Genomic DNA, 23,034 nt, shown 5'->3' with positions numbered 1-23,034 from the left:
CTCCTGTTGCAGTGGAGACAAAGCAATGTCCTCTCATCACAATTCTATCTTCCTGACTTCATCTCTTAAAAGGATGACGAGTCAGCAAAAGAGATCTCTTCAGTGGCACTTGAGTAAACAGTGAAGTGACCATGGCAGAAAGTCTGCTTTGAGGCTCTGATGACCTGTTTGGACCATATTAGCCCTCTGAAATTAGCCCTAGATTCAGAACTCAACTGAATGAAATGCCATATAAAAGGTCTTGGTGATTATTACCAAATCCAGTGACCATTTCTCCAAGTTCCTCTTTCTGGACTCCTCCATTGTGCCCTATCATTCCCCCTGAAACCCTCTTCTCTGTGTCACCTGGTTAACAGAGTTTGTTCTAAGTGGTGGATGTCATTACTGGTGGGGACACAGAGCAGGACTTCCTCCTCGTAGTTTTCTTCCCCTTACATCAGTATGATGCATGTGAGGTAAGCGTTTATTTAGCAGTCTTGGCCACGCACAGGAAATGGTTTATTCCACAATGATAATGCACACATGGCTGAGTCCCAAGGAGGCACTGGTAACTCTCTCTTTTTTTTTTTTTTTTTTTTTTTTTTTTATATTTTTTTTTTTTCCCCCTTTTATTAATTTTTTCAGCGTAACAGTATTCATTCTTTTTGCACAACACCCAGTGCTCCATGCAAAACGTGCCCTCCCCATCACCCTGGTAACTCTCTCTTTAGGTGCAAGTACCCCGAGCCTGGGCTCAGTGGTCCTACAGGAAAGAATTGGGCTCACTTACTTCGGGTTTTATTGTCCCTTCTCATACAGTCCAATTGCTGATGAAAATGTTCTCCTTGATGACTTCCTTTATTGCTTTCAGACACTGATCTAGCAAAATGCAGAGAAAGAACTTCACAGAAGTGACAGAATTCATCTTCCTGGGATTCTCAATCTTCGGAAAGCACCAGATAACACTCTTTGTGGTTTTCCTTGCCATCTACATTTTAACTCTAACTGGTAATGTTGTCATTGTGACCATCATCCATGTTGACCATCATCTCCACACTCCCATGTACTTCTTCCTGAGCATGTTGGCTAGTTCTGAGACCGTGTACACGCTGGTCAGTGTCCCACGAATGCTTTCTGGTCTCCTTTTCCATAACCAGCCCATTTCCTTGGCAGGCTGTGCAACTCAGATGTTCTTTTTTATCATCTTGGCCACTAATAATTGCTTCTTGCTTACAGCAATGGGCTATGACCGCTATGTGGCCATCTGCAACCCCCTGAGGTACACAGTCCTCATGAGCAAAGGAGTGTGTGTCATGTTTGTATGTGGGTCCTTTGGCACTGGCCTGGTTATGGCAGTCCTCCATGTGGCAGCCATGTTCAGCTTGTCCTTCTGTGGCACCGTGGTGGAGCACTTCTTCTGTGACATTTATCCAGTCATGAAACTCTCTTGTACTGATACCACTATCAATGAGATGATCAATTATGGTGTCAGTTCATTTGTGATCCTGGTCCCTGTGGGCTTGATCTTCATCTCCTATGTCTTCATCATCTCCACCATTCTCAAGATCGCCTCCGCCGAGGGCCGGAAGAAGGCCTTTGCCACCTGCGCCTCCCACCTCACGGTGGTCATTGTCCACTACGGCTGTGCCTCTATTGCCTACCTCAAGCCCAAGTCTGAGAACTCCATAGAAAAAGACCTTCTTCTCTCTGTGACTTACACTATCATCACTCCCTTGCTGAACCCTGTTGTTTACAGTCTGAGAAACAAGGAGGTCAAGGATGCCCTATGCAGAGCTGTAGGCAAAAAACATTTCTCAGCAGATTGAATCACTTTGTCAGGAGACCTTTAGCCCAGTGTAATGTGTGTCTGCTCACAAACATGCCGCAGTACAGGAGTTCATCAAATACAGTGCTTCTCGAGAATAAGGTCAAACAGTAGAAATGCTTTTCTTTTTCATGCTCTGGGGACAAGGTAGAAAGCAGGTTTATGTTCTAGTGAATATTATTCTTTAGATATGGGAATCCTCCCAAGCCAGATTTAGAACTACTTGTTTGCCTCAGGATTTTGGTTTGGGAACCTCTTCTGGCCCTCACTTCACCTGGCTCCTCTCAGTTGAGTCCTTGACCTAGTCTGGTAAGGAGATGTGAAGAGGAGGTTGTTGGAGCAGACACGGATGGGGTCTTAAAAAAACAAGCAGGAGAGACAGCCCAAGGGTGGCTTTCATCCTCAGGAATTAAAACATTTGCCTTGTAGCGATAATTTCAGAAAGTGTTTCCTTAATTCTTGCTGATTAAAAAATGAACAGCTTCAGCAAAACTCACTTTATTACTCAAACGTGTAAGCTCTTCCAACAGTACTCATTTCTATGCATATCCCTCCTTCTGTGGAACAAGGCAAAAACCCTTGTTCCCTAGAAGCTAGGCAGGGAGGGAACGTACCAGTGGCATTTCTGTCACCATACTTTTATACAGATACATTTTCCATAAAGATGGTTTTCCAACCTATGGAAGTTTTCTAGATTTTTAATTGGTCTGTAGCACCTGCAGTGGGTTTGAGGTTAGTAGTCAGGTATTGGCTGTACTGATTTTAGAATCCTAAGAAGATGCCATTAAACTGCCTTCTCTCAGTAAGCAGTTACAACTTCATACTTCTCCTGTGTTTATATCAAAATAAGTATAACCGTGCTGTATTATTGTGTACCCTTAACGAGGAAGATTGTTTGAATATTTTTGTAGACCTTCCTGTCAGAATTTCTCTCTACCTAGACTGAGCTGGAAGATACTAAGACAGACATGGAAACGTGTTTTCATACAATCCCACTCCTCCTAGTTATTCCATCCCCCTGTTGGCTCCTGCCCCTCACTTTCCATTTGTGTTTGTCTGTTCTGGGCCACTGGAATGGCATCGAAGCCTCTTCTAGGTGAGCTGTAATTTTCTTCTGCTCTACAGATCCCTCTGAGGTCACTGGCTGAAGGCTGAGGGAGTCTTTGTGCAGTGTCCCCTGTGACCGTCTGTCACAGTGGAGTGAGTTAGCTGCTGATGTCTGCTGATGACCAGCACTCCTCTCCCTCTAAAAGAGGTGTCCTGGTCCTGTAAGGAGTGCTTGGAGAGAACTCAGAGCGCTTTTGAACTTTCTGAAATTATTACATCGTAGTACAAAGGTGAATGTGCCTTTTCCTTTATATTCTTATAGAAAATTTTCTCTGGCATAACCATTTCTTCCCTGAAATCCTAGCAGAAATGAGACAAGATCCAACTTCCCTCTTTTATAGATCATTTGCTTCCACAATTTCCTTAAACTCTCCCAAAGAAGCAGTCTTTGACCCTGTCCATTTTTGCCCATGTTCATGTTGCTGCTTTTTCATGAAGTTGAGGAAATGGAGGGGGTCAGAGCTGCCTGGCTGGGAGGCTAAAGGAAGAGCGGGGTGGATGGCTATCACAAGGACATGTGCTCATCCTTACTGAGTTTTCTTGCCTTCTCCCACCCCTTCCCCCCAAACCCCCTAAGTTTTTAAACATCAGTCCTGCCACTCCCCTCCTACCTCATGAGCAGGTGCAGCCTCCTGTCCTCCTACTTTGCATGGCTTCAGCTTTGATGGAGGACTCCTCTCCCACAAGGGATGTGCAGCAGACCGTTCAAGGGTGTGTAGGCCAGTGTGGCCACAGAGCCTCCCAGTAGGATGAATCCAGATCAGTGACTCCTTTTATTGCTGGCTCCTAAATTTGTCACGCTTAGCCCTCATGTTAGCCAGCCATCTCTCTTCCTCGTCTTTATCATCATCCTTCAGAATTGCTCTACCCCCCCCTTCATCTCACATGCTACCAATACCTCTATTCTTTTAGTCATCTTTTTGTTCAGCTCTTTTGTTCATCAGAAAAATGCCCATATCTTATTAAATCTCTATTTTTCAAGCACTGTGTCAAGCCATGGACTACTTGCAGGTACTGGTCTACAGGAACTATTCCTCAACCATGAGGAATGCAGGGCATTTTGTGTTATTCACAGTTCTGTTGGGGAGACAAATTAGCATAAAGGGCAAAAACGTGCTACCGGCACGTGCACAGGATTCTTGTTTGGGGTAAGGGGTGTTGTAAACAGAGAACTGCTCAGATCTGTTAAGGTCAGGAAAGCATTCATTGATGTTTAATGAACTTTCTGTGGTCTTGGGTCAGTGGAAGTCTAGGAGGTGGTCAGGGGAAGGGAAGGAGCCTGAGCTCCTATAAAGGCTGCAGTGGGTATAAAGTGGCTATAAAGGAGATAGATGCCAACATGACAAATAGCAGCCTCTTCATATGTCTTAGGATAGATGACCGTGTGAACACCTATTGAATATAAGGTCCTATCTGGGGATTTGCAGGGTTTTTTGGGATTGATCTGTCCTATTCCCTCTGTCTGCTTTACAGACTACCCTCACCTAAAGTAAACCAACAGAAAAAAGAACAGCAAAGCTACTTGAAATCATTTTTTCCCCGTTGTGGGATTGCCTACAAGCAGTTCTCACTTCATAAACTATTGACATGGATGTATTTTGTTCGTCCCTTAAAACTGGACAAAAGAAAAATCCTCCTTTTGAAGGAAATTGGATTAGCACCCGGTTAGTGTATTTTAGCTATAACCAAGTTAATAACAGACTTAAAAGTGATTGAGAGCTTGACATATAAAGCCAGGAGTTAAGGTATTTTAAAACTTTTTAGAAAAAAAATGAAATCAACTATTAGGTGTCTTCGAACTTCAGAAATAAAATTTTCGGTGTTGACTTCATAGGTTCTCTAGAGAAAACTAGTTTCACCTGAGATCCGTCCGCATCCTGCTTACAGTGATGCATGATGGATCAGAGGAGAGAGTCGTTGCAGTTCTCCCAACAGTAAGTACAGCAAACATTTTCTTAATGAGCACACATGTGTCAGGGGAGGGGGGTCAGCAGGAAAGAAAATAAAGCCAAAAGGCAGCCAGGGAGTATGTGGCACACATTTCTTTAACTTGCGCAGGGGTATACACAATGTATTATTATGTTAGTCACCATACAGTACATCATTGGTTTTCAGTGTAGCGCTCCGTGGTTCATTGTTTGCATGCAACACCCAGTGCTCCATGCGATCCGTGCCCTCCTTAACACCCATCACCAGGCTAACACATCCCATACCGCCCTCCCCTCTAAAACCCAGTTTGTTTCTCAGAATCCATAGTCTCTCATGGTTCATCTTTCCCTCCAATTTAAAAGGTGCAAGGTTCCAAATCAGTGTTGTACCCTTGCTGAAGTGTGTCTCCGTGTGTGTATCCGATCATGCATGTATGAGCACACACATGTGTTTTGTGGGGAGAGAGAATATTTCGGAGTTTTAGATGTGATGAGTGCCATGATAAGCACTAATGCCTTATTTTTACTATGTAATAAATATCTCTAATATTTATGTAGCTCTTTATAGTTCACAACGGTCTTTCCCATTCATGACCTCACTCAAGTTTCCTGGCACTCCTGTAAGGGACATAGTACTTCTTCATTTCTCAGATGAATATAATGGGGATAGATGAAGTGACTTTCCCAAGGTCACATGCACCATTAAAGAGAGGACGAATGGGGCGCCTGGGTGGCCCAGCGGGTTCAGCCTCTGCCTTTAGCTCAGGTCGTGATTTCACGGTCCTGGGATCGAGCCCCACATTGGACTCTCTGCTTGGTGGGAAGCCTGCTTCCTCCTCTCTCTCTGCCTGCCTCTCTGCCTGTGATCTCTCTCTCTGTTAGATAAATAAATAAAATCTTAAAAACAAAGAGAGGACGAACACAGAAGTGAGCCTTACAGATCTGTTGATTCTGAATGCCACGCTCTTGTTCCATGCATATGCACACACCTTGTTCTGACCAGCAAGCAAGGTAAGAGGAGTAAACCTTATGTTTAAATGCTAAAGCTTCATTTCAATCAGTAGCGATGGACGCTTTCTGAAATGTCCTATTTCTTCCTTTGCCTTTGTAAACAAAGCCTATTGAAGATCATGAATATACTTCTTTAAATATTTACTACGTGGCACTTAAATTTATCTCATGGTTCACTGATGTCTGCACTTGGAACAGAGCTTATAATAGACTGTTTCCTTCTGAATTAGATGACCCACATTTTCTTGGATTTTTGAGTTTTGTGTTAGCATTATAGGATTCCTGAATTTTTAAACAATTCCGTTTGTTACATCAATAATTATGCCTGTCCATTCTGAGTATCAGCCACTGGTTTAGGTAGTAGGGATACAGAAATAAGACTCGAGCCTTGCTGTTGAGTGGCTAATAATTTACTTGCAACCCATTTTAATAAAGGTTAGTGCTATACATGAAAACCATGGAACCACAGAGAAGAAAACGGCATAACCTAGTTGGTGACCTTCATCTTTGTATGTCCTTTGTATGGTAGGAACAGGTCACACTGAATGAGTTTGGTGTGTCCAAATACTGCTTTGGGGGGATGTCCCAACATCGTGTCTACACAGAGACAGCAAGTGCACCACAACTAACGAATCCAAAATTTCTGTAATGGGTCATCATAATGGATGATCTCACATACAGTTATAAAATGCTCAACATGGGAAGGAAAAGAAAAAATATTTAAAACGAAATGTTGGCTACTTTGTAAATAGTGTATTGGAGTTGATAGAAGAGTCAGTTAAACTGAAGATCAATAAATTCTAGAATAAGAGGAAGACAAAAAATGAACAAAATGAAGTTTTAGTGATTCATGCAACATTATGAAAAGTCTAATGTCCATGTAACTGGAGCCTCAAAAAGAGAATAGAACACGTCAAGTACTTGACCTACTGCCAAAAGTTTCACCAATTAATGAGAAATAGAAACTTCTGCAGATCTAAGAATCTCCATGAATCTCAAGTATGATAAGTGAAAAGATTATCAAATCTCTGTATTTCCGAGTTCAAATTTTTGAAACCAAAAATAAAGGAAAGTCTTTGAAAGTCATCAGATCAACATAAACCTATTACACATCAGGGAATAAACAATACCTTCTAATTAGAGACTATGGAGACCAGGAAACAATTAAATGACATTTTTTAGTGTTAAGCCAGAATTTTAAATTCAGTAAAAATAATCATTCAAAAACAAAGGTGAAATAGATATTTTCAGGTAAGTGAATATTGAGCTAATTTATGTACTATCAGCATGTTAAAACGAGTTCTTCAGGTTGAAGGGAGAGGACACCAGATGCAAGTGATAGAAATGGAGATGACAGGAAATGGGCAATAGTGAGTAAATATAACATATTCTGTTTTTCTTCTCTGAATGATTTTTAAGGAATATATTTTAAAAATATGAGACTCATAATGTATCTACATGTTGTACATATAACTGTAGCTCAACGAAGGGTAAATTTAACTACACTCTTGAGATGCCTTTGACAAGAAGTGGTACAATTTTAACCCTAAGGAAGATTGTGATAGGCTAAGAATGCATGTGTTAAGGGGCACCAGGGAGGCTCAGTTGGTTAAGTGTCTACCTTCACCATGAGTCATGGTCTTAGGGATGGAGCTCTGCACTGGGCTCCCTGTTCAGCAGGGAGTTGGCTTCTCCTTCTGCTGCACCTCCGCCCATGCTTGCATGTGCATGCTCTCAAATAAATAAAATATTTAATTTAAAAATGCATGTGTTAATAGAGCAATGAAGTGTAGTTAAGAAGGCAGTAGAGAAAACAGAGCACAAAATATTCAAAAGAAGGAATAAAGGGAGGGACAGAGGAACAAATAACAAACAGGGCAAATTAAAAACAACAGAACAGTAGACTTAAGCCCAACAATATTAATAATTATGTTCAACCTAAATATACTAACCATGAAAAAGGCAGACGTCAGAATGGATAAAACCCAGCAAGACAATCTATGCTATTAATAAGAGAGATACTTGAAATACATAAATTGAAAGAAGGGGGTAAGGATATACAATACAAACTCTCTCTATACATATACTGGAGTGGTTATACCTTCCAGAAATCCCTATAACATTTCTGGCAATAAAGAAAGTATTTTGATTTTATCAAAGTTTCGTTATTTCGTTTGTACTTTATTTTTTAAATTTTTATTTATTTATTTTTTCAGCACAACAGTATTTATTGTTTTTGCACAACACCCATGCTTCATGCAATATGTGCCCTCCCTATTACCCACCACCTGATTCCCCAACCTCCTACCCCCGCCCCTTCAAAACCCTCTGGTTCTTTTTCAGAGTCCATAGTCTCTCATGGTTCACCTCCCCTTCCAATTTCCCTCAACTTCCTTCTCATTTGTACTTTAAATTTAATATTTAAATTAAATTTTGATAAAGTTTAAATTAAATTTTGATAAAGTGTCAAAAATATTACTAGAAAGAGGGATTTTATTAAGATAAAAGCCATCCATAAGACCTAGCAGTCTTAAATGAGCATGCTCTTAATCCTAGAGCTCCAAAATAAAAACTAAGTTAAAGAGAGAAGTCAATAAATCTATAGTTCTGGTTGGAGATTTTAATACTTCTCTCTTAGCAATTGAGTAGACAGAAGATAAGTACTAAAAAAGCTGTTTCAGTTTCAATCAACTGAATCTATTTATACTTTTAGAACATTACGACTAATGGCAGAATATCATCTCAAGTGCACATGGAACCAACAGCACATGACATGTTGTAAAACAAGATTCAATAAATTTATAAGGATTAAAATATACAAACTATGTTTTCTCCATAATGAACTCCATAATGGAGTTCAGTTATAAGTTAAAAATCTGGAAAAAATATTTGCGTATTTGGAAATTAAAAGAGTGGTAACTGATGGATTAGTTCATGGAGCACTGGGTGTGGTGCATAAACAATGAATCTTGGAACACTGAAAAAATAAAATTAAAAAAATAGAAATTGGAAAATATTTTGAGCTGAATAAGATATTGAAATGTAGGATATTAAAACAAGTGAGATCCAGCAGTGCGTAGAAAGTATGACACACTATACTTAGTGCAGAGAAGTAGGGTATCAGTCGTGGTCCATTCAAGAGACAGAAATCAGAATACTAGGACATGCAAACTTAATATAACAAATTTTAATGAGATTGCCTGTTGGTTCAGGCAACATGGGGCCACAAATGGCCAGGAAGTGGCCTCATCTTTTTATTCCCTCGTGGAAATATTTTCCCCAAGGAGATGAAGACCCGTGGAGCTCAAGGATGCTGGCACATGAGGAAATATTCTGCAAGTGAGTTATTAGATGTAATAAGCGAAAGGAGCAGCTTCTTTTACTCCTTTTAATTTCTAGACCTATGAATTCTGGTTGTAGAATTGTCTGATTCAAAAATTTACACTGCTTTCTTCAGAGCGGAACTCTGTCATTTCAAGATATTTCTCAACTGGTGATGTAACCCTGTCATTAGTAGGCTATTCATCTTCCCAATACATCAGCTATTTCTGGATGATGGAGTATGTGGTAAGACTAGTTTCATGAACATGAGTCTAGTGCTGTACTTCCTTAACGGCAAAATGAGTTTCTTGATCAGCTGTAATGCTGGGGAATGCTGTGATGATGGCTAAGGCATTTTGACTGTCCACAGACGGTATGCTGGCAGATGCTGGCAGAAGCATTATGGGCAGGGAGAGCAAATCCATTTCCAGAATATGTGCCTATCCCGGCAAAGACAAATTTCTGCCCCTTCCATGATGGAAGAGGTCCAATATAATTAACCTACCACTGGGCTGGTGTTTGTGCTTGCTGGCTTGTTTTTCTTAACAAGGAATGGTGCCACATTTAGGGCTGTGGGTTGGTCTGTGTTTGTGGCAGTGTAGGTGTTCAACAATAGTGTTAGGTCAGTCTTGGTAAGGGGGCATCCTTATTGTTGAGGTTACCCCTGCCAATATGGCCACTCTGTTCCTGGACCTTTGAACAAATGCTTAGGTAGCTGGGGAAAGAGGCCGACTGACATCCTTCGCACATGCCATTTCATCCACATGACCACTGTGAGCCCCCATTTTGATTGGTGAGCCATGGTGAGATTTCGGGTCCCAAGACATTGGCATCACTTCAGGGTCCACATCAAGTAGTTCTTAAAAGGTCTACGTGTTTTCTATCTCTCAGTAAGGTCACTCTAATACACCGGCACAAGTCCCCTTTGGAGGGGAAGGCTGGGTGGAAGACTTAGAGTGTGTATTTACATTAACGCTGCAGGATACTTCCTCAAAGAGACTTGGCCTCCTTTTCAGTCAGGAGGCTCTGGGTCTTGGATTGATATAGGTTTGGAACCTGGTGGAGAGACTGGACTGGTTGACTCTACTGTGGTGATTGATGTCAGGTGACAGATAGAGTGTTAGCTCGGATCTGACCCACAGTGGGCCATTTGGTTCCAGGTCTCACCCGGTGGTTATTTCCTCAATTCTTGAATATGAAATGAGGGTAGATACACTTAGCAGTTGGCAGAGTCCCCACAGTGGCTCCCTGATTACCCTTTTAGTAGCAAGTATTCTTCCTACCGAGATAATAAACGAGAAGCACTATTGTATTACTATGGAAATTGTAGAGATTCACGGCACTATAAAAGACTTGAAGGAAAACAGGGATGGTAACACTCATTGTATCTCCATTTAATTTTTCTTGTTTGGCCTGTGAAGAAGTCCTGTGTATGTTAGAGAATGACTATGGGGTATTGTCAACCTAATCACCTTGTGATCAGTTGCAGTTCTTGTCCTCAGGTGTCCTATCTTTGCTGGAATGAATTGACATGTTATTTGGTATGTAACTATTGACCTGGATAAAGAATTTTTCTACATGCCAAGTTTCAAGGTAACCGGAAGCAGTTGCTTTTATTTGGGAGGACCAATGATATATATGCATTGTCTTGCTGTAAAGCTAGGACCATCCTTCTCCCTGTCATTGTATAGACCACAGAAATCTTGCTTGTCACAACATTTCATAAAACCTCACACTTATCAAATATATTGATGAGATTGTACAAATTGGATCTGTTGAACAGAAAGTAGCAATTACTACAGGTGTTTAGCAAGACGTAAATGGGAGGGTAAATCCTGATTCTCCATCAGTCAGGGTCTAATTTGAAGACCTGTCACAGTAATTAGAATAGGGAGTTTAATATAAAGAATTATTAACTTCAAGGAACTGGAGCAATGAAATATTGATAGCAATTAGTAAAGGTGATCCTAAAGAACATTGGAACGGCAGATAAAAGAACTGCCACTATCGCCAGGCCTAAGATAGGGTAGGGTAGGAAGACAAATATTCTCCGGAATTTTAGTGTTCCCGAACCATGGAAATGTACACATTATAAGAATAAAGGGTTTGCTTTTATTTCCCCTAGAATTATTTTACTTTCTACCTACAATGAAGATTAGCTCTGCAGCCAGGTGTTTCTCTAATGATGGAGCTAATTGCTTCTATACAATAAAGCTGCACTTACCTTCCCCAGAGCCAATGGTGGGTGGTTGGTTTGTTTATTTATTTATTTATTTAGGCTAGACACCTGAGTTAGAGTATTATCTCCCTGCTTGTTTACATTTCAAAAGGGGTGGAGTTTGGAGCGGTGAAGAAATTTTGTAAGTTGTAAAAGCCATAGACCCTGGGTTTATCTTCCTCCTGGAGAGATTTATTTACATAACAAAGGATTAAAGATCCTTCACATCCTGTCTCCAAGGAGACACTCAGAGGAAGAATAGTGTCTTTCCCTGTTACCAATGGAGGACATTCCTATTTCTTCACCTCTTGAATCCAGAGTAAGTGTACCACTTGTAAGGATATATTTTCTGTCTGGCTCTTATCACATCATTCTGCAGGATTACAAATGTGGGGAGACTAATGTTCCAATGTCATCCTGACTGTTGATTGTGCAGGGAGCATAATAAGAAATCTGCTCTGATTCAGAAACCTCATGTGTGCATTCAGGAAAATTTAATAAAGATGAATATTAAAAACCCAGCAAACACCCAAGGAAGAGGCAACCTTTTCTGTATGAAGGTTAAGATCTGGACCTTATTAGCGAGGGTATGATATTGACTTACTGTGACTCCCTTTGGAATTGGCCAGAAATGTGTCCTCTAGCCTGCTGGGGAAAACTATTCCAAGGATGGTGTCTTTTTGGACACTATGCAAAGAGGGATGCTGAGGGAAACTGCTTATTTCTGGGTGTTCATGATTTGTCATGAACCACAGGAGCTGGATGCTAGAGAAGCCGCCCATGTTGTAAGACCTTGGTGCTGATGAAGCCAGTGCATGTTACAGAAACCTGCCAAGTAGAGCATTTGGGGCCCAGGATGGAAAGTCCCTTCTCCTGAAATACGTCTGCAGGGCCCTGTCCCAGACACAGCTTAATGTGCCCAGGGTCGGGGGCCCAGTTTGGTTTCTTCAAAGAAAGCAAAGGAAGGAAATTTGAAATTGAAGGGAAGTAAATTGATAAATGGCACACAAATTTGTACAATTATATATCGCTGCTTCCAGTCAGGCAGGAGGGAATAACCACTATTTGTTTAGTCCTTGCAGCATACAAAATTATGAAGTAGAAATATACATAAATCTACTTTCAGATTTTGGACAATGGGCAGTGAAAGAATGATTCTTTTTTTTAAAAAAGATTTTATTTATTTATCTGACAGAGAGAGATCACAAGTAGGCAGAGAGGCAGGTGGGGGTGGGAGGAAGAAGATTCCCCACTGAGCAGAGAGCCCGATGTGGGGCTCGATCCCAGGACCCTGAGACCATGACCTGATCCGAAGGCAGAGGCTTAACCCATTGAACCACCCAGGTGCCCCCAAAGAATGATTCTTGAGGGAAGACCAACACAAATGATAGGCTCCGTGATTCCTCTAACCTTTTGCTTAAAGGTACTTGGCAAAAGATAGGGAAGTGAAGTCTAAGCAGAAGACAGGTTCTTACTGAGCTGAGGAGATTAAAAATAGAAATTAAATTTGACAGTGTGGTTGGAAATTGTGGGTAGTGTGTGTTGGGGTGGGGGGAGCCACACAAAATAGAAGCCCTGGTTTATAACAGCATTATCAACACTAGCCAAACTATAGAGAGAGCCCAGATGTCCATTGACTGATGAATGGATAAAGATGATGATGAAGATGATGTGCGTATATAATGGAATTAGCCTTAAACAAGAATGAAATCTTGCCATTTGCAACAAAGTGGATGAAGCTGGAGTGTATTATGCTAAACCAAATAAGTCAGAGAAAGACAAATACTGTATGATTTCACTCATGTGGAATTTAAGAAACAAAACAGATGAACATATGGGAAGGAGAAAAGGGAAACGGTGAGAAACTTGTAATGAGAATGAACTGAGGGTTGATGGAGGGAGGTTGCGGGGAAGGGTACTAAGGGCAGGCACTTGTTGCAGTGAGCATTGGGTGTTACAAGTTAGTAATGAGTTACGAAATTCTACTCCTGAAACCAATATCTAGTTATGCTAACTAGAAATTTAATAAAAATTTGAAAGAGGATAAAAAAGCCAGAGGAAAGAGTAATTATGTATATGGGAATACAGAAAAAAATTCTGATTTCTGATCAAAAACAATGCATTCTATTGCCAATTCTATTACCAATAGACCTGTACCACAAGAAACATTGAATTCTTTAGACAGAAGGAAAATCATCCTGAATGGAAATGTGGATATATATATGTATATAAAATAAAGTAGTAGTAAATTTGTGTGAATAGGATACACACCTTATTTTAAATTTCCTTTAAAAATGTAAGATCAGGTTTAAGACCTGCAGAGCTATAGGAAATAACACAGAGGACAGGAGAGGGAAGGACACTTGAGATCTTATGTTCTGTGTGATGTGGTATAATGTTTTTTGCAGGCCTACTGACTGCATAAGGGTGCATAGTATAAACTCTAAGCAATCACTAATATGTGAAACCAAGTAATATAGTTAAACCAATATTGCAGATAAGAAGGACTCATCAAATACATGCTTGATTCAAATAAGTCAGAATAGGGGGAAAAATAGAAGAAAGAGGAAATGGGCTACCATCTTGTTTATTCTATTTGACCCAACTGCATTGATAATTACATTAAACCTAATTGTTGTGAACACTCCAGTTAAGATGGAGAGTTTGTAAGGAAAAAGACTTAATGGTGTGCTTTCTATATGAAATTTCAGATATAAAGAAAAATATTGAAATAATGAGAAATCATGTACCATGGAAACACCAAACATAGTAGTACAATGATCGTATTTGTGAGATTCATTATCAGACATAAGAGGGATATTTCACAATAAGGCGGCTAGCCATCAGGAAGATATAACAGTCTTACACATTCACACATGTAATAGCAGAGCTTCAAAACCCATGATAGAAAAACGGACTGAACTGAAAGTACAATAGAGCCACAATTATCCTTGGAGATTTCAACAATTCTCTCAGTAATCGTTAACAAGTAGGCACAAAATCAGTAAAAATGTTGGACACTTGAACCAACCAATTTGACCCAATTGCTACTTATAGAATACTTCATCTAAGAACAGCAGAATACACATTCAAGTGTTCATGAAACATTCACCAAGACCACTTTCTGGGCTTTAAAACAAGGCTTAAATTTAACAGAATTAAAATCCTAGTTTCTTCTATGATCGTAATGGAAGTATATTAGAAATAAGTTCCAGAAATGCATGTGAAAATACATATGAAGTATATATCACAAAATTCCCAAAGTAAACAATCTGCTTTTGACTATTTCAGAGGTCAGAGGAGAAACCACAGGGATAATTGGAACATATTTTGAACTGAATGAAAATGAAAACACAAGATATAAACACTCGTGTGATGGAGCTAAAGCAGTTCTTGGGATTTTATAACTTCGAATGCTTATATTGGCAAAGTCCAAATTCAGTGATCTAAGCCTCCACTTTAAGAAGCTAGAAAGAAATTAGAGCCAAATTGAATAAAAGTAAATATGGTAAAAGATGAAATTGATGGAATAGGAAACAAAATCAGGGAGACCAAAGCTTTTAAAAAAAAATAGTTGACAAACTTATAGTCTGACTAACCAGGAAAGGATAATGCAGGAACATCACTACAGACTGCATAAATAAGATTAAGGCAGTTTTTGATCACTGCTTCAATCTCATTACTAGATTTTTTCAGGTTGTCAGTTTCTTCCTGTTTCAGTCTCGGAAGTTTATAGGTTTCTAGGAATGCATCCATTTCTTCTAGGTTGCTTAACTTATTGGCATATAACTGTTGATAATAACTTCTGATGATTGTTTCTATCTCCCTGGTGTTGGTCATGATCTCCCCCCTTTCATTCATAATTTTATTAATTTGGGCTTGCTCTCTTTTCTTTTGGATTTGTTTGGCCAGTCGTTTATCGATCTTATTAACTTTTTTTTTTTTTTTCCTCATTTTATTTTTTTCAGCGTAACAGTATTCATTCTTTTTGCACAACACCCAGTGCTCCATGCAAAACGTGCCCTCTCCATTACCCACCACCTGTTCCCCCAACCTCCCACCCCTGACCCTTCAAAACCCTCAGGTTGCCCCAACCTCCCACCCCTGACCCTTCAAAACCCTCAGGTTGTTTTTCAGAGTCCATAGTCTCTTATGGTTCGCTTCCCCTCCCCAATGTCCATAGCCCGCTCCCCCTCCCCCAATCCCACCTCCCCGCAGCAACCCCCAGTTTGTTTTGTGAGATTAAGAGTCATTTATGGTTTGTCTCCCTCCCAATCCCATCTTGTTTCATTTATTCTTCTCCTATCTCCTACCCCCCCATGTTGCTTCTCCATGTCCTCATATCAGGGAGATCATATGATAGTTGTCTTTCTCCGATTGACTTATTTCACTAAGCATGATACGCTCTAGTTCCATCCACGTCGTCGCAAATGGCAAGATTTCATTTCTTTTGATGGCTGCATAGTATTCCATTGTGTATATATACCACATCTTCTTGATCCATTCATCTGTTGATGGACATCTAGGTTCTTTCCATAGTCTGGCTATTGTAGACATTGCTGCTATAAACATTCGGGTACACGTGCCCCTTCGGATCACTATGTTTGTATCTTTAGGGTAAATACCCAGTAGTGCAATTGCTGGGTCATAGGGTAGTTCTATTTTCAACATTTTGAGGAACCTCCATGCTGTTTTCCAGAGTGGTTGCACCAGCTTGCATTCCCACCAACAGTGGAGGAGGGTTCCCCTTTCTCCACATCCTCACCAGCATCTGTCATTTCCTGACTTGTTAATTTTAGCCATTCTGACTGGTGTGAGGTGATATCTCATTGTGGTTTTGATTTGTATTTCCCTGATGGCGAGTGACGTGGAGCACTTTTTCATGTGTCTGTTGGCCATCTGGATGTCTTCTTTGCAGAAATGTCTGTTCATGTCCTCTGCCCATTTCTTGATTGGATTGTTTGTTCTTTGGGTGTTGAGTTTGCTAAGTTCCTTATAGATTTTGGATACTAGCCCTTTATCTGATATGTCGTTTGCAAATATCTTCTCCCATTCTGTCAGCTGTCTTTTGGTTTTGTTAACTGTTTCCTTTGCTGTGCAAAAGCTTTTGATCTTGATGAAATCCCAACAGTTCATTTTTGCCCTTGCTTCCCTTGCCTTTGCCGTTGTTCCTAGGAAGATGTTGCTACGGCTGAGGTCGAAGAGGTTGCTGCCTGCATTCTCCTCAAGGATTTGGATGGATTCCTTTCTCACATTGAGGTCCTTCATCCATTTGGAGTCTATTTTCGTGTGTGGTGTAAGGAAGTGGTCCAATTTCATTTTTCTGCATGTGGCTGTCCAATTTTCCCAGCACCATTTATTGAAGAGGCTGTCTTTTTTCCATTGGACATTCTTTCCTGCTTTGTCGAAGATTAGTTGACCATAGAGTTGAGGGTCGATTTCTGGGCTCTCTATTCTGTTCCACTGATCTATGTGTCTGTTTTTGTGCCAGTACCATGCTGTCTTGATGATGACAGCTTTGTAATAGAGCTTGAAGTCCGGAATTGTAATGCCACCAACTTTGGCTTTGTTCTTCAATATTCCTTTGGCTATTCGAGGTCTTTTCTGGTTCCATATAAATTTTAGGATTATTTGTTCCATTTCTTTGAAAAAAATGGATGGTATTTTGATAGGGATTGCATTAAATGTGTAGATTGCTTTAGGTAGCATAGACATTTTCACAATATTTATTCTTCCAATCCAGGAGCATGGAACATTTTTCCATTTTTTTGTGTCTTCCTCAATTTCTTTCATGAGTACTTTATAATTTTCTGTGTATAGATTCTTAGCCTCTTTGGTTAGGTTTATTCCTAGGTATCGTATAGTTTTGGGTGCAATTGTAAATGGGATTGACTCCTTAATTTCTCTTTCTTCTGTCTTGTTGTTGGTGTACAGAAATGCAACTGATTTCTGTGCATTGATTTTATATCCTGACACTTTACTGAATTCCTGAACAAGTTCTAGCAGTTTTGGAGTGGAGTCTTTTGGGTTTTCCACATATAGTATCATATCATCTGCGAAGAGTGATAGTTTGACTTCTTCTTTACCAATTTGGATGCCTTTAATTTCTTTTTGTTGTCTGATTGCTGAGGCTAGGACTTCTAGTACTATGTTGAATAGCAGTGGTGATAATGGACATCCCTGCCGTGTTCCTGACCTTAACGGAAAAGCTTTCAGTTTTTCTCCATTGAGAATGATATTTGCGGTGGGTTTTTCATAGATGGCTTTGATAATATTGAGGTATGTGCCCTCTATCCCTACACTTTGAAGAGTTTTGATCAGGAAGGGATGCTGTACTTTGTCAAATGCTTTTTCAGCATCTATGGAGAGTATCATATGGTTCTTGTTCTTTCTTTTATTAATGTGTTCTATCACATTGATTGATTTGCGGATGTTGAACCAACCCTGCAGCCCTGGAATAAATCCCACTTGATTGTGGTGAATAAGCCTTTTAATGTACTGTTGAATCCTATTGGCTAGTATTTTGGCGAGAATTTTTGCGTCTGTGTTCATCAAGGATATTGGTCTGTAGTTCTCTTTTTTGGTGGGATCCTTGTCTGGTTTTGGGATCAAGGTGATGCTGGCCTCATAAAATGAGTTTGGAAGTTTTCCTTCCATTTCTATTTTTTGGAACAGTTTCAGGAGAATAGGAATGAGTTCTTCTTTAAATGTTTGGTAGAATTCCCCTGGGAAGCCGTCTGGCCCTGGGCTTTTGTTTGTTTGGAGATTTTTGATGACTGTTTCAATCTCCTTACTGGTTATGGGCCTGTTCAGGTTTTCTATTTCTTCCTGGTTCAGTTGTGGTAGTTTATATGTCTCTAGGAATGCATCCATTTCTTCCAGATTGTCCAATTTGTTGGCATAAAGTTGCTCATAGTATGTTCTTATAATTGTCTGTATTTCTTTGGTGTTAGTTGTGATCTCTCCTCTTTCATTCATGATTTTATTGATTTGGGTCCTTTCTCTTTTCTTTTTGATGAGTCTGGCCAGGGGTTTATCAATCTTATTGATTCTTTCAAAGAACCAGCTCCTAGTTTCATTGATTTTTTCTATTGTTTTTTTGGTTTCTATTTCATTGATTTCTGCTCTGATCTTTATGATTTCTCTTCTCCTGCTGGGTTTAGGGTTTCTTTCTTGTTCTTTCTCCAGCTCCTTTACGTGTAGGGTTAGGTTGTGTACTTGAGACCTTTCTTGTTTCTTGAGAAAGGCTTGTACCGCTATATATTTTCCTCTCAGGACTGCCTTTGCTGTGTCCCACAGATTTTGAACTGTTGTGTTTTCATTATCATTTGTTTCCATGAATTTTTTCAATTCTTCTTTAATTTCCTGGTTAACCCATTCATTCTTTAGAAGGATGCTGTTTAGTCTCCATGTATTTGGGTTCTTTCCAGCTTTCCTCTTGTGATTGAGTTCTAGCTTCAGAGCATTGTGGTCTGAAAATATGCAGGGAATGATCCTAATCTTTTGATACCGGTTGAGACCTGATTTGTGACCCAGGATGTGATCTATTCTGGAGAAGGTTCCATGTGCACTAGAGAAGAATGTGTATTCTGTTGCTTTGGGATGAAATGTTCTGAATATATCTGTGATGTCCATCTGGTCCAGTGTGTCATTTAAGGCCTTTATTTCCTTGTTGATCTTTTGCTTGGATGATCTGTCCATTTCAGTGAGGGGAGTGTTCAAGTCCCCTACTATTATTGTATTATTATTGATGTGTTTCTTTGATTTTGTTATTAATTGGTTGATATAGTTGGCTGCTCCCACGTTAGGGGCATAGATATTTAAAATGGTTAGATCTTCTTGTTGGACAGACCCTTTGAGTAGGATATAGTGTCCTTCCTCATCTCTTATTATAGTCTTTGGCTTAAAATCTAATTGATCTGATATAAGGATTGCCACTCCAGCTTTCTTCTGATGCCCATTAGCATGGTAAATTGTTTTCCACCCCCTCACTTTAAATCTGGAGGTGTCTTCGCGTCTAAAATGAGTTTCTTGTAGGCAACATACTGATGGGTTTTGTTTTTTTATCCATTCTGATACCCTGTGTCTTTTGATTGGGGCATTTAGCCCATTAACATTCAGGGTAACTATTGAGAGATATGAATTTAGTGCCATTATTAGCCTGTAAGGTGACTGTTACTGTATATTGTCTCTGTACCTTTCTGATCTACTACTTTTAGGCTCTCTCTTTGCTTAGAGGACCCCTTTCAATATTTCCTGTAGAGCTGGTTTGGTGTTTGCAAATTCTTTCAGTTTTTGTTTGTCCTGGAAGCTTTTGATCTCTCCTTCTATTTTCAATGATAGCCTAGCTGGATAGAGTATTCTTGGCTGCATGTTTTTCTCGTTGAGTGCTCTGAATATATCATGCCAGCTCTTTCTGGCCTGCCAGGTCTCTGTGGATAAGTCTGCCGCCAATCTAATATTTTTACCATTGTATGTTACAGACTTCTTTTCTCGGGCTGCTTTCAGGATTTTCTCTTTGTCACTAAGACTTGTAAATTTTACTATTAGGTGACGGGGTGTGGACCTATTCTTGTTGACTTTGAGGGGGGTTCTCTGCATCTCCTGGATTTTGATGCTTGTTCCCTTTGCCATATTAGGGAAATTCTCTCCAATGATTCTCTCCAATAGACCTTCTGCTCCCCTCTCTGTTTCTTCTTCTTCTGGAATCCCAATTATTCTAATGTTGTTTCGTCTTATGGTGTCACTTATCTCTCGAATTCTCCCCTCATGGTCCAGTAGCTGTTTGTCCCTCTTTTGCTCGGCTTCCTTATTCTCTGTCATTTGGTCTTCTATATCACTAATTCTTTCTTCTGCCTCATTGATCCTAGCAGTGAGAGCCTCCATTTTTGATTGCACCTCATTAATAGCTTTTTTGATTTCAACTTGGTTAGATTTTAGTTCTTTAATTTCTCCAGAAAGGGCTTTAATATCTCCAGAGAGGGTTTCTCTAATATCTTCCATGCCTTTTTCGAGCCCGGCTAGAATGTTCAGAATCGTCATTCTGAACTCTTGATCTGACATATTACCCATGTCTGTGTTGATTAGGTCCCTAGCCTTCGGTACTGTCTCTTGTTCTTTTGTTTGTGGTGATTTTTTCCGCCTTGTCATTTTGTCCAGATAAGAGGATATGAAGGAGCAAATAAACTACTAAAAGGGTGGCAAAGACCCCGGAAAAATGCGCTGTAACCAAATGAGAAGAGACCCCAAATTGTGGGGGGGAGAAAGGGGATAAAACAGCTTCTGAAAAAAAAAGAAAAAAAAAAAAAGAAAGAAAAAAAATTTAAAAAATAAAACAAATAAAAAAATACAAAAAAGAAAGAAAAAATATATATATTTAGATGAACTAGTCAAAAAATGTTAAAAAAGAAAAGGGTAAAAGTTTTAAAAAATTTAGCAGAAGAAGAAAAAAGAAAAAAGAAAAAAAAATTAAAAAAAGAAAAAAAAATTGAAAAAAGAAAAAAAAAATTGAAGTAGCCGCAAGACTAAAGAATCATGGGGAGAAAGCCATGAGTTCCGTGCTTTGCTTTCTCCTCCTCTGGAATTGCTCTGCTGTCTTAGGAATTGAATCTGCTTTCTCCTTGATAGATGAAATTCGTTCTGGCTGGATATTTTGTTGATCTTCTGGGGGAGGGGCCTGTTGTAGTGACTCTCAAGTGTCTTTGCCCGAGGCGGGATTGCACCGCCCTTACCGGCGGCCGGACTAAGTAATCGGCTCGGGTTCGCTTTTGGGAGCTTCTGTTCCCTGAACGCTTTCCGTAGAGTTCCGGAGGACGGGAATGAAAATGGCGGCCTCCCAGTCTCCGGCCCGGAGGAGCCGAGAGCCTGGGGCCCCACTCCTCAGTGTGCCCCCAGAGGACAGCACCCAATCACTCCCGTATCCCCAGCCTCTAGCCGCGCTCTGAGCTCACCCAGCCCGCGACCAGTTCAAGGTAACCCCGAGCTGAGAGTTCAGTCCTCGGCTCTGTCTTGGCAGCCGGCTTCTCCGTTCTAATAGCTGCGAGCTCTCCGACACTCCGACACCCCCGATCCTTCTGTGACCCTGCAGGGCCTGGAGCCACGCTGGCCCCGCGTGGGCTTCACCCCGGTTTAGCCCCTGGAGCAATGTCCCTCAGTGGAACAGACTTTTAAAAGTCCTGATTTTGTGCTCCGTTCCTCCGCCGCTTGCCGGGAGCCGGCCCCTCCCCCCGCGGTCTATCTTCCCGTCGTTTTAGATTCACTTCTCCGCCAGTCCTACCTTTCAGAAAGTGGTTGATTTTCTGTTTCTAGAGTTGCTGTTCTTCTTCTCTTCACTCTCCCGTTGGATTTGTAGGTGTTTGCAATGTTTAGATAAGCTATCGAGCTGATCTCCTGCTACCTGATGTAGTCTCAGGCTGCTACTTCTCCGCCATCTTCGAAATGAATGAATGATCTTATTAACTCTTTCAAAGAACCAGCTTCTGGTTTTGTTGATGTGTTCTACTTTATCTCTAGTTTCTAACTCACTGATATCTGCTCTAATCTTAATTATTTCCCTTCTTGTGTGTGGGGTTGGCTTAATTTGTTCTTGATTTTCCCATTATTTGAGGTGTAAAGAGAGTTGGTGTATTTAGGATTTTTCAATTTTTAAAAAAATATATTTATTTTTATTTGACAGGCGGAGATCACAAGTAGGCAGAGAGGCAGGCAGAGAGAGAGAGGAGGAAGCAGGCTCCCTGCTGAGCAGAGAGTCCGATGTAGGGTTTGATCCCAGGACCCTGGAATCATGACCTGAGCTGAAGGCAGAGGCTTTAACCCACTGAGCCACCCAGGTGCCCCCGGATTTTTCAATTTTTTTTTTGAGTGAGGCTTGGATGGCTCTATGTATTTTCTCCTTAGGACCACCTTTGCCATATGTATCCCATAGGCTTTGGACCAATGTGTCTTTCTTCTCATTGGTTTCCATGAATTGTTTAAGTTCTTTGATTTCTTGGTTGATCCAAACATTCTTGAGCAGGCTGGTCTTTAGCTTCCAAGTGTTTGTACTCCTTCCAAACTTCTTCTTGTGGTTGAGTTCCAGTTTCAAAGCATTTCAGTCTGAGAATATGCAGGGAATAATCTCAATCTTTTGGTATTGGTTGAGCCCTGCTTTGTGACCCAGTATGTGATCTTTCTGGAGAAAGTTGCATGTGCACTTGAGAAGAATGTGTATTCTGTTTTTTTTTTTTTTTAATATACTAATAATATTTATTTTTTTTTTCAGCGTAACAGTATTCATTCTTTTTGCACAACACCCAGTGCTCCATGCAAAACGTGCCCTCCCCATCACCCACCACCTGTTCCCCCAACCTCCCACCCCTGACCCTTCAAAACCCTCAGGTTGTTTTTCAGAGTCCATAGTCTCTTATGGTTTGCCTCCCCTCCCCAATGACCATAGCCCGCTCCCCCTCTCCCAATCCCACCTCCCCCCAGCAACCCCCAGTTTGTTTTGTGAGATTAAGAGTCATTTATGGTTTGTCTCCCTCCCAATCCCATCTTAAGGTGGAATGTTCTATATATATTTATGAGGTCCATCTGGGCCAATGTGTCATTCAAAATTCTTGTTTCTTTATTGATTTTCTGCTTAGATGATCTGTCTGTTACTGAGA

The 23,034-nt window shown here is 40.4% G+C and overlaps 1 protein-coding gene across 1 annotated transcript; it reads left to right on the top strand.

Moving 5' to 3' along the window:
• The first annotated feature begins 866 nt into the window (after nucleotides 1–866).
• On the top strand, nucleotides 867–1,805 carry LOC123928250 (olfactory receptor 10J5). Its single transcript, XM_045983332.1, has one exon. It carries the CDS (start codon nucleotides 867–869, stop codon nucleotides 1,803–1,805), a length of 939 nt encoding a protein of 312 aa, XP_045839288.1.
• The last annotated feature ends 21,229 nt before the right edge of the window (nucleotides 1,806–23,034 follow it).

Source organism: Meles meles, chromosome 17 (genome assembly GCF_922984935.1).
Source record: "Meles meles chromosome 17, mMelMel3.1 paternal haplotype, whole genome shotgun sequence".
NCBI lineage: Eukaryota > Metazoa > Chordata > Mammalia > Carnivora > Mustelidae > Meles > Meles meles.
Note: the sequence above shows the minus strand (reverse complement) of the source record. Positions and strands in the feature narration are given on the sequence as shown.